The sequence below is a fragment of the Panicum virgatum genome, chromosome 9K (genome assembly GCF_016808335.1).
Source record: "Panicum virgatum strain AP13 chromosome 9K, P.virgatum_v5, whole genome shotgun sequence".
Classification (NCBI taxonomy): Eukaryota; Viridiplantae; Streptophyta; class Magnoliopsida; order Poales; family Poaceae; genus Panicum; species Panicum virgatum.
Window position 1 is genome coordinate 19,839,520 of NC_053144.1, and position 12,179 is coordinate 19,851,698.

A 12,179-nucleotide genomic window follows, 5' to 3' on the forward strand; every position below is an offset into this window, starting at 1 on the left:
AATCAGAAGATCAATGGGCTAGTGTTCCGAGTGGACAAGAAGTATGTATATTATTTTTTAAGAAGAAAGAAGTATGTATATTGTTGATAAGTACTGGGATTATACATTTACAAACAGAATATACTATACCCTTGCTTCAAGCATAAATTGCATACTCACAACAATGCCAGAGGTCACAGCTGACAGATTCCTTTATTGGAGATTCATATAAAACAGGGCTCACGGAATCGAGAGGTGCAGGTAGGGCTGTCAACTTTAACATCTACGCAGCCACTGGAACCGGATGGTCCTTCAAGAAGCCAATGAGCAGCTCATTCACCTTGTCAGGGAACTGCTCCTGCACGAAGTGGCTTCCTTCAGGGACGTAGGCGATCTTCAGGTCCGGCGCAAACATCCCCATGGTGCCGTCTTTCAAAACGGACTCGAAGAGCTTGTAGACGTAGTCTTTCTCCCCCATGACGACAAACACCGGGACTTGGAACTTCGGATCCACAACCGTGTGCCTCTTATGGAGTGATCTATCAAAAGATCAAATGCAGCAGAAACAGTTAGACACACCAAACTGGATGAGCCAGCCTAACTGAAGCACGGAAGAAAATGGCAGCAATGGTCTGAAGCCATGTTTACCTGTATGGCATCTTCAGCGGGTAACCGGAAACCAGACTTCTCATAGAGGGATGCGTAGACAGCGAGATCCTCCTCGCTGAACCACTCTGGAAGGGGCGTCGACAAGTCTGCTAGGTCAGTGATCTCTTGATCCTCTTTCGCTATGGGGATCTCACTGCTAGAGAACAGAATGTAGATGGTGCGCATAACTCTCTTGACATCGTACCTGTCGAAGTCCGCCTCCGCTCTTCCAGGTTCCTACAAGCACAGGGTCAGAAGATGATGTGCAAACTCTGTGCTCAATACTGAATGGGAATGCTCAGATCAGTTAGAAAATAACCAGCCAACGCAACATGTAGAATCCTTCCGGCATGGCGGCGAACGAGGAAGTGAAAGGAGTGAAAGGGATGCCTAAGCACATCACACCACAGACTCGATCAGGGTGACGGAGAGCGAAATCGTAGGCGGGCACGGCCCCGAAATCCTTCCCCACAAGGAATGCCTGCACTGGAGCGAAATGGAGGTTGCAGAAAGACCTATGGCATGATCTGGTTTCATTTGGGTGAAGTGCTGTGGAATATATTCGTTACAATGATGACAGGAAAACAAACTCTGACCCTCCATGAAAGTGAAAAAAACACACTAATCTATCTGATGACATTGCAGCATTAGATGTCTCATTTTCTGTCATTATGGTACCAGATTGATGGATCAAATGGGCATAGTTTATACAACCCTATTGCTTACTGTTTACTAGCATACGACTCTTTGTAGCAAAAAGGCCGTATAGTACGAGTACTTCTTAATCTAATTTGGACTAGCAACCTGCACCCATATTGTGGAAGCGGTGATCCTGATGATACCTTGGGGACAGAGAGGGCGTCGAGGATGCCGAGGAGGTCATCGAGCAGGTCGTCGTACGACACCTCCTCCTCCACCGGCGGCTGGTCGGAGAGCCCGTAGCCGCGCCAGTCCGGCGCGACGGCGCGGTACCCGGCGGCGGCCACGGCTTACCATCTGGTGGCGCCACGAGTACCAAATCTCCGGGAACCCGTGCAGGAACACCACCGTTCCCTTGTCGCCTGCGCCGAAACACACCGGGAGGCCGGTTCTAGCTTTAGACCGTGCCACGCTGAGCTAGAACGAGCTCGAGCAAGAAGACAACCAAGCGCTGCTCACCTTTGCCGGCATGGGCGACGTGGAGGTTGAGGCCTCGGATGGGGATGTGCCTGTGCTCGATCTGCTGCTCCATGGCTTCGCCTAGCGCAAGCATGTGACAGACCCGCGGATTTAAAACGTTTAATTAAGCGTAACCGCCATTATTTGAACACATCAAGTGTATTAGTTTAATTAAGTGTAACTTGACAGGTTGTTTTCAACCCACAGGCTAATCGAAACACACCAAAAATCTCGCACGACGGCGAGCGCAGACGGTACCAGCATAATACAATTTTACAAAAATAGTAAATAATATTAAGACTTTTACAAAACAGCTTTAAATTTAACATTTACAAAAGAAAAGATGGCAGCAGAAGAGAATCTAATTTACAGAGCAATTTTATAAAAAAATAAAACAAATTAAATAAGTCGAGAACTACCGAGACGTGAAGACGCCGCCACATCGAGCCCACCGATGTGAAACCTAGTTAGCTCCTATACCTGAAATAGGATAAACAACAAACCCTGAGCAACTAATACTCAGCAAGACTTACCCGACCAGTGGGTATACTTAGCCCGCATACCTAGACATGTAAGGTATTTGGATGGTGGTTTATTTTGCAGAAAAAACGAATAAAGTAATTCCTTATTTTTATTATTTTAACTCTAGATTCTATGTAAATTAACTATAATCTAACATTTGCATAAATCAACTATAGCAAACATAGTGGAGCAAAAAATAATAGTTCAAAGTATTCATCATCATATATATAACTTATCATTCCATCATAATACTACGATGTGACTCGGAGATCAAGGTGCTCATATCCGAGAGCGACTGACGGCGAATCGATCCGATTTAACCTTACAAGGTGGACCTAACCAACACGGCACGCATATATCCCGTCGGACTATACGAGCCAACCATTCCCCTTCCCGCCTCGAACTACAGAACCGCCCCACTTGCATATAGTCAGCCGAGCCCTACGAGAGACCACCAAAAGTAAACATATGCATCCCAATTCTCCGCGGCCACTCGACTCGCCCTAAGGGGTGGGTAGAAGTTATGTACTTTCGAAGCAAGACAGTACTCGGCTTACCGGTTTCGACTACCTGCTACTCCCGTCATGCGGTTAGTACAATTCAAACATGATCAGCAGGGCCAACAACGGTACGGTCTTTAACCGACACAGACGTGGCTAAACATTCCCCGTCCGGTCTCCAATTCTTTTCCTTTCCTGCACATTCTAGTATTCCATATATTCGAAATATAGAGACATCATATATCTCGCGAGTAACAGAAAATTACTCGACTCTAAAACATCATATATCTCGCGAGTGACAGGATATCACTCGACTTCTATCGAAACCTATTAAGCATAGCAGTGCTATTGACCTACACATACTAGTATAAGGCCCAGAGAACCTAGGGATCATACAACTAAAGTTTCAAACAACTCCTGAAATGTAATACACAAGTAATAAATATATAATGTTGCATAATTTAAAAAAGTAGGTCATGCACCAAGACTTGTCTGGGGATAACACTAAGTTAGTGTTAAAGCTATCAAGCCCTTGGGCCCTTTCGACCATTGGGCCGGGTCTTCGGTTGCTTCAGCGGGTCCTTCCATTTTCTAGAGATGTCCACAGAACACCGTCTTGCGATTCGGCCCCATCACGTCCAAACGTTGTACATCTAGTGTACCTAAATGAGGTGCAATGATGCATATATATGAATGCAATGATGATGTGATAAAAGGTGCAACAAAACAAGCACAAGATCATTATTGCCTAAACATGAACAATCACACAGGCGGAAGTCGATTAAACATTACACGAGTCTAACAAAGTAAACCCAATTAGTTTTATATTTTTAACATGCTCCTAACTCCAACGATGCATTTAACAAGTTATAGAAGATAGCATAATTAAAACTATATATAAAATTTGCCAAATAATACATTTCATGGTTCTATCATATAGAGCATGAAGTTACGAAACTAACAAAATAGATTTTGTATTTTTCTGTTTTTTCTGCAATTTTCTACGTATTTTACAAACACTAAAGGTCTGTGCTGATCGGATGATCTGAAGTAAATCCGGATGATCCGGCCTAACAATACTTTTTGTCACTGGAAGGTACCGGATGATCCGGCCCTAGACTGGGGCGCGCGGGCGGCGTGTGGCAGCGCTTCGGCGAGGAAATTACGAGGAAAAGGGCGGGGAAGGTTGAGGGCTCACTGGGGAATCGATTCTTGGGGTCTGGGGCGAGGAGAAATGGCCGGAGGGAGCAGATCGATGGCGGCCCCAAGCGTCGAGCGGCTCCAATGGTGAACGGCCGGAGGAGGGTCGATTCCCGTTGATTCAGCCGGGGATGATCTCGGCCGGGGTTTGGGGAAAGTTGAGGGATGCATATAGAGACAATTGACTAGAGGAAAACACTTAGAACTTCCTAGAAAGATAGATCGGGCCGGCACAAGTTGGAGTACCTTGAACGAGCTTTTCTTGCACGAAGAACTCAAAAATCGAAGGCTTCCCGGGGAGGAGCACACGGAGAGGAAGGTCCCCCACGCCGATTTGAAGCTCCCCTGGCCTTGAGATCGAGTCGGAGTGGAGGATTTGAAGTGTAGAATTTGGGGGGAGGGAGAGCACGTGAGGGAGAGGGAGGGCACGGTGAGGGAGGGAGAGGGAGTGCACGTGGGGAAGAGAGAGTGAGCTGTGAGAGAGGTGGGGAAGAGAGAGTGAGCTGTGAGAGAGATAGAGAGAGTGAGGTTGCTTCCCATTTTAATGACTGTGGGCCATCCGGAACAACCGGTCTGACCGGCGACTCACGCTGGTCGAACTGGTCCGGCCCAAGTTAAACATCAAAATTTTAACTAGAGGTTTTGTCGTCTAAATTTAAAACTAACAACTATGATTAAAATTAATTATAGATGATTAACACCGGTTGTTACGAAGCACCTCTCTCTCGGAAAAAAAATCTTCTAACCTTCCTGCCTGTCTTTCTCCACTGAAACAGAGGCCTTGGTGTAATGCGGTGCGGGCCTGCTGGTAGCGGATAGTAGTACTGTTCAATGTTCAAGATTGTACAGAGCTGAAAGCGCACGGTTTGACCAATGGAAGAAAACCAGCGTAAGTGCAGCGAAAGGTCGTGCCCTTTCTTCTCTCGTCAGGTGTACTACTAGTCAGGTCTAGCAGCGAGTGCCAAAAAAATCCTGTCTACTTTTCAACGCGTGGTCGATCCCTAGGGCTCGGAAGACAGGTTGTGGAACGCCTCGCGGTCGCGCTTCGACACCATCGCCTGGCCTGGCCTGCTCTTGCCACGTCACGGGCCGTATTGCTATGGAGGGTACGAAGAGGATTAAAGGAAGAAGGGCTGACCAGGCTCAACAAATTCTCAATCGCATATTGTTGGTGCTGCAGTGCTGCTACTGCACCACCAAATCCAATTATTGGGAAATCACTCAACTCTGAAGAAACACCATTCGTTTATTTGCAGGTACTAAACACGCGTTGTTTACTTTGATCCCCTATTACCGAGTGAAACACGGCAATCATCGAGTGAGAGAAATAGGATCAAGTACATTTTTATCATTGACAAATTCAGACCAAGCCAGCGGCAAATGTTACTCTCGAATCTCGCTCGCTCGCTCTCCTTATGCGACAGCGACCGTGGGGTGGTCCTTGAAGAAGCCGAGGAGGAGCTCGTTGACCTGCTCCGGCAGCTGCTCCTGCACGAAGTGGCTCCCCTCCGGGATGTAGGCGATCTTCAGGTCCGGCGCGAAGCTCTCCATGGCGCCGCCCCGCAACGCGGCCTCGAACCCCGGGAACTTGAGGCAGTAGTCCTTCTCCCCCATCACCATGAACACCGGCACCTGGAACTTGGCGTCCAGCCGGTTCGGCATCTTGTGCAAAGACCTGCGGCCCAATCCATGGAAGCAAGCAGCGAGCGATGAGCAACACCAGTTAACCTGCTGCAGTTCTGTCGGCGGCAAGTAAGCGTTCACCGTCCCGTCCTCACCTGTACGGCATCTGGAGAGGGTAGCGGAAGCCGGACTTCTCGTAGAGCGCGGCGTAGGCGTCGAGGTCCTCCTCGGCGAGCCACTCCGGCAGCGGCGTGGACAGGTCGGCGAGGTCCATGATCTCCTGGCCTTCCCCGGCCACCGGGACCTCGGCGCCGGCGAAGAGCGCGTACACGGTGCGCACCACCCGCCTCGCGTCGTACCGGCCGAAGTCCGCCTCCGCCCTGCCAGGCTCCTGCACACAAGCAGAGCACGTCGTCACAGGCTGATCAGAACACCGGCTGCAACTGCAACTCTGCAAGAGTTTCAGGGCGGCGGCGGCGGCACGTCACGTACGCCCCAGCGCAGGATGTAGAAGCCCTCGGGCATGGTGGCCTCGAAGGAGAAGGGCACGGGGCTGAAGGGGATGCCGAGGCACGCCACGCCGGCGGTGCGGCCCGGGTGCTGCAGCGCGAACTCGTACGCCGGCACCGCGCCGAAGTCCTTGCCCACCACGAACGCCTGCGCGCGCGTGCAAAGTAGGCGTCACGCTTCTGTAGGTCGCGGCGCGACAACCTCTTATCATGTACTCCTAACCTTGGGGACGGCGAGCGCGTCGAGGATGGCGAGCACGTCGGCGACGAGGTCCTCCCAGGACCAGGAGGCCTCCTCGCCCTCCGGCGGCTGGTCGGAGAGGCCGTACCCGCGGCAGTCCGGCGCGATGGCGCGGTACCCCGCCGCGGCCACGGCCAGCATCTGGTGGCGCCACGAGTACCAAATCTCCGGGAAACCATGCAGGAACACCACCGTCCCAAGCTCACCTGCCACAGGTAAAAAACCAACGCTGGGGGGCGATCCAACGGAACACGGCCGACGAATACGCAGCAGAGGGCGGCGGCGCTCTCTCACCTTTGCCGACCTGCGCGACGTGGATGTTGATGCCGCGGATGGGGAGGTGGGTGTGCTCGATCTCCTGCGCCATCGCTGCTTGCTCCTCGAGGACGGACAGCGCGAGATGTGCTTCAGCTTAAATGGGGAGGCCACGGATGGGGAATATGATAAGCTCCTACGCAGATTCTGTGACATTCCACAGTGATATTTTGAGTGACATTGAAGTTACATGCGAGATCCACATCTTCCGAGTCTTACACATCAGCGAATTAATGTCGCCGAGAATATTTTGGGTCTATACGTAACTCAATGTCATTATAAAATGTCGCCGAATCTCAGGGCGTGTTTAGATAGAGCGAAAAAAAATTTCGACCGAATCTTACTAATTTGAAGTATTAAATGAAGTTTATTTACATATTTTTTTGCACAGATGGATTGTAAATCGCGAGAAGAATCTAATGATGCTAATTAACCCATACATATGTCAAAATATTTGATGTGATATTTTTTTAGAGTTAAATACACCAGCGGCCCTCGAACTTGTCTCCAGGTGCCACTTAGGTCCACGAACTCGCAAAATCGAAATCTAGCACCCTGAACTTGTTAAGTTGTGCCACTTAGGTCCATACCCTTTCAAGGGGCATGAATATATGCAAAAATGCCCTTAAGTTTTATCATCTTCCCTTCCATGCGCCCTCCGCCGCTTCCTCCCCTGCGCCCTCCGCCGCGCTCTCCCCCTCCTAGCTCCCTCCGCCGCCCCTACCCCTCCCTGCTCCCTCTGCCGCCCCTCCCACTCACTGCTCCGGTGGCTCCGCCACCGAGCGCGTGTGCCGGCCCCGCCGACTCAGCTCCTCCGCTCGATGCCGCGATGCGCCAAGGACGGGGCGGATCCAGGCCACGCTCTCGTTCCTCTCCACCGCGGCCTCCATCGCGCAGCTCCGTCGGGCGGGCGGCGCCGAGCTCCCGGGAAACCTGCTTTTCGTGGAGGCCGGGCTGCAGGCGGCGCCAAGGTGAGCTGCGTGGTCGGGGACGCGTTCGTGTGGCCCGCGGCGGAGGTCCCACCGCCCTCCTCGCTCCTCTCTCCTCCCTCCTCTGTGCCGGCGCACCCCTCCTCACGGTGGAGGCCATGGCATGGCGGAGGTGGCGGCGGCGCGCCGCCCCCTCCTTCCTCCCTCCTCCTCCTCCTCCTTCCTCCCTCCGCCGCACCGAGCTCGTATCATCTCCCTCCTCGCGCACGCTACTCCACAACACGCACGCGGCCGCGAGCCCCGCAGGAGCTTCGGCCCGCCTCGCCGCCCCTCCCTCCTCCGATGCGGCTTCCTCCGAGCAAGCCCCTCCCTCCTCCGGCGCGGCTTCCTTCGAGCAGCGACGACAAGCGGCGGCGGAACCCTGAGCCCACTCCCTCGCCGGCGCCCCTCCCTCCCTCCTCCCTCCTCCCTCCTACTCCTTGCCGGAGCTCGAGCGGATCTGGGCATCCCCTCGCCGGAGCACGCGTGGACCGCCATGCCCGCCGCGCCTGTCTGCTCGCCGCGCCCGCCGCGGCCACCTCACCCGCCATGCCCGCCGCGTTCGCTATGCGCGTCGTGGCCGCCACGCCCGCCATGCCCGCCGCGCTCCGCGGCGGCCGTGCCGGCCCGCTCGTCGTGCCCCGGCACCCGCAACGGCGGCGGCCTCGCCCGCCATGCCCGCTGCGGATGCCGCGCTCGCTGCGCGCGCCACGGCCGCCCCCCGCGCGGAGGACAGGGGCTGCGGGACCGGCTCTGTGCCGGGGAGCTTGAGACCGGGGTCACGACCGGCGGCGGAGGTGGTGGCTGCGGCAGAGAGGCGTGGTCCCCTGGGCGCCGTAGGTGGCCGTGCTGCGCCACGCGTCCGTGGGCGCCTTCGTGACGCACGCCGGGTGGGCTTCGGTGCGGGAGGGCGTGGCCAGCGGCGAGCTCCAAGGCGGCGGCGCACTGACGGAGGAAGCAGGGGAGGCGTGGGGGAGAGAAAGAGATAGAATGGGAGGGGGGAGGGGGTGAATGTAGAAGATAGCAACTTTGGAGGAGTTTTTTGCATATATTCATGCCACGTGGCGCTATATCAAGGGGTATGGACCTAAGTGGCACAACTTAACAAGTTCAGGGTGCTAGATTTCGATTTTGCGAGTTCGTGGACTTAAGTGGCACCTGGAGACAAGTTCGAGGGCCGCTGATGTATTTAACTTTTTTTTATGTTTACGGGATTTACGGTCCTCAATCCGACACGCTCAGACTACGCGCATCGATGATTGGTCACACCTGACTTGCCCACCCCTTGCCTGCTCCGCTCTGCGGTTGCCCCGGGCTTTGTCCTGAAACACGATGGAACGGGCTAATGATTAACTATTTGGCATTTTGGCAGCCGGCCGTTCTCCTCGTAGCGTAGCAGCACCAAGGATGGACACGTCACCGGGTGCCCTCCCGAACAAAACTCTCCGACGTGTAGCTACCAAACCCCACCACGAAAAAATATTCATTTTTACCTAATTTTTCTCGCCCCATACCAGCATTTTCTCCCCGCGGTTACCATGGCAGTAGAGGGGGGGGGGGGGGGGGGGGGGAATTATTTTATTCAAAGCACCTGGTATAAAACCAAGCTACATAACTAATATACTTCAGAACACCAGCATCTCCAGCATATAGCAATAGGGAATCTTTCTCCCAGTAATTCCAAGGCTCGAGATGCTCTCAGACCCCTCGTGCTGATTATTTTGTTCGGAATACAAATTTCGGTTCAGCAATTCCTGTCGACTGATTCGAGACACCACAAGCCTCAGCATCGTCCAACTTCCAATTGATCGTCGGGACAGAGACAAAGATCGTGAAACCTTTTAACGGCTGACACGAAGTGACGACCAAGATTAGAACCGCCGCATACATTGGAAGATTTTGACCAGGATGCGGAGAAACTAAAAGATAAATTTACTATTCATTTTCTACATCTCATCTCTTTGGTTTACTGCTATGATTCGGAGAGGATTTTTTTGGAAGAAAAAACTTTATGTGCCTATGAAAGGGCACCTGCTTCTGCCTTTTTTAGGACCAATTTGGCGTCATTCATCCATTCTTGACTCCTAATATTTTAGGTTTGCTACAGTACACCAAAGTGATCGTGGACCGTTGATCTAATGCTACATTTAAATTAGAAATTATTAGATCTCAGATAAGAAAATATAGGATTAGATCTAACCTCCATGTATGATTGAGATCTCAGATTTCTATTTTGTGCTGGCCATTAGATTGAGACAAGAAACAATTTTCTATCCCCCCATGCACCTCGCATATACCCATAGGAGATCGCATTGCTATCACGTGACATTTGCCAATCAGATTTGTGTTTCTTTTTCACATGATGTGCCGGCCATTAAACTGAGACAACAAACATTTTTTTATCCACTCCATGCACCACGCGCGGTGGCAGCCGGCACGGCGCTGTCGGGTGGTGGGGGCCAACGTGTCGCTCCGTGGCTCGGCTCGGCTCGGACGCTAAACCCTATATTCTAAATCTTCATTTGAGTTCGTTCTCAAACTTTTGCGTGGATCAGTTTATTTCCCAAGCTATCCTTTTTCGATTCAGTTATGTCTTTGGGCCTCCATGCCGTCAATACGCCGTCTGCCACTCCCTTTTCCCATCCCTGAGTTAGTCAAACGTGGCGGCTGGCTCTTGACCGCCGGAATCTAGCTAGAGGAGGGGCGGTCTACGGTAGTGCTCGGTGGTCCGGCGACCATTTCCATGGGGGGAAGGGGCAGAAAGGTAATAGGGGGTCATCTGGATTCGATCCCGTGTGTTAGTTGCAGCAGAGGGTGGCCGGAGCGGGCTGACCACATGAGCTCGAACTCGGCTCGTGGCAGCAACAATAATGTCGGGAGGTGGGCAGTTCAATTCCGGCCGGGTGGTGGCCGGAGCTCGGTGAGGAGAGATTGGCGAGGGAGCTGGGGCAGTGAGGGAGGCGTGGGCGCGACGGATTTAGGAGGAGATGGTGCGAGGCGGTGGGGAACAGCCAGCAGAGCAGTGCTTGTGCTCGCCTATGTTCTTGCCTGGCACAAGGAAGAAGGGAGCAGCAGAGAAATAAGAGGCATCGCACCGCGGCCCCACGCGTCGCTGCTCCAGCTCGTCACGCCGCCTCGTACCGCCGCACCTGATCGTCCATGTCCGTGGCAGGTCGGTGCACTCTGATCCGCGCGGGGAATGGCAGGCGCAACTGGCTGGCCAAGTTCGGGTCGGACCGAGAGCGTGTGGGGAACGAGGGTTTGACCCCTCCTCAGCCCAGGGATCGGAAAAGCGTGGACGTCCAACGACGTAATTGAACCGAAGAAGAACAAGAGTTCGGAACGATTTTGCATATTTTGCCTTCTATTAATTATGTAAAATTTTATTAAAAGATGGTTATCCCTCTCATCTTAACAACAACCCCCCCTCTCTATTTTTGCGTACCTTCGAGAGGAGCACAATGCTCTGCATTACTGGTTTTGCCTCCAGTTTTCTCTGAACCTTTTTTTTAGATATTCAACAGTAGTGGTGTGTGTTTGGAATACCGGCTCAAGTTTGTTCTCAAACGTTTGGAGCATATTCTTCCAAGAATTTCGTTGAAAAGAGGGCAACTGCTGAGAGAAAATCCGCAACCCCTCTGAATCTTCTGGTATATCTTTCTCCAGTGAAGCAGACGTTGTTGATGACTTCCTGTAATGTTAGTGACTGCTGACGTTTTCCAAGACTGTGGAAAGCACACCTTTTTGACAAAAAGAAGAAAATCCGCCCAACTGCTTCGGTTTTCTTTAGGGTAAGACAAAGCTGAAAACAAACTACTGTCGCTAGTCTTTCGCTTTCAGTTTTACTTATACGAAATCTGAAAACCATCTCCGGGACCATTACCTAATAATTAGGGAAAAAATCCGGACAACATAGGCTATCCAACTGTCAAAACCGGACAAATTTGGCTATTGGAGTGGTTTTGAATGTGGTTTTGCATTTTCTAAAAAAATAAATCTAATTAGATTTAAAAAATCAAAACTAATTCACTTTATATTAGAAAAGTATGAAACTAGTACTAAATTTTTTCTTAAAATGTAACCTATCTATTATTGCTCCATTTGAATCTTAGTTATTAAAAATAATATGCATAATTGCAAGCAGCCAAATATTATGAATATAAAAAAAATTAGATTTAAAATGCTCACAAGTCATGTGACAATAGATAGGTTACATTTTAGAAAACTTTTGATAGCCATTTCATAATTTTTTGACTTAAAAGGAATTACTTATAATTTTTTAGTGTAAAATTAAATATTTTTAATTCTCACAAAATAGAAAACCACCTTCAAAACCACCCCAGGGGCCAAATTTGTCCGGTTTTGACAGTTGTATGACTTATGTTGTCCGATTTCGTAGTTGAAGGTTGAAAATCGGACTTTTGCGATAATTGAACTGAACTTTTCCCAAATAATTATCACGCATCATCCTCCAACGCATTGGCCAGGCAAATTTCTTACCAAATACTAGTGCGTA

General features: G+C 51.2%; 1 protein-coding gene and 1 pseudogene across 1 annotated transcript; both read right to left on the reverse strand.

Annotated features, from left to right (window-relative positions):
* Positions 1-31: 31 nt before the first annotated feature.
* On the reverse strand, positions 32-1,864 carry LOC120650635 (annotated as a pseudogene).
* Positions 1,865-5,235: 3,371 nt separating this feature from the next.
* LOC120650637 (bifunctional epoxide hydrolase 2-like) lies at positions 5,236-6,855 on the reverse strand. Its single transcript, XM_039927814.1, has 5 exons — positions 6,675-6,855; positions 6,363-6,586; positions 6,123-6,287; positions 5,786-6,021; positions 5,236-5,682 (listed from the first exon to the last, which is right to left on the reverse strand). The coding sequence occupies exons 1-5, from the start codon at positions 6,745-6,747 to the stop codon at positions 5,421-5,423; spliced, it is 960 nt and encodes a 319-aa protein (XP_039783748.1). The 5' UTR covers positions 6,748-6,855; the 3' UTR covers positions 5,236-5,420.
* Positions 6,856-12,179: the final 5,324 nt, after the last annotated feature.

Bases quoted from the DNA above. Each gene is read 5' to 3' on its own strand.
- LOC120650637 (XM_039927814.1), bottom strand. From the start codon at position 6,747: ATGGCGCAGGAGATCGAGCACACCCACCTCCCCATCCGCGGCATCAAC. The intron at 6,587-6,674 runs GTGAGAGAGCGC...TACCTGTGGCAG, and splicing joins CGTCGCGCAGGTCGGCAAAG to GTGAGCTTGGGACGGTGGTG. The intron at 5,683-5,785 runs GTGAGGACGGGA...ATTGGGCCGCAG, and splicing joins CCTCTCCAGATGCCGTACAG to GTCTTTGCACAAGATGCCGA.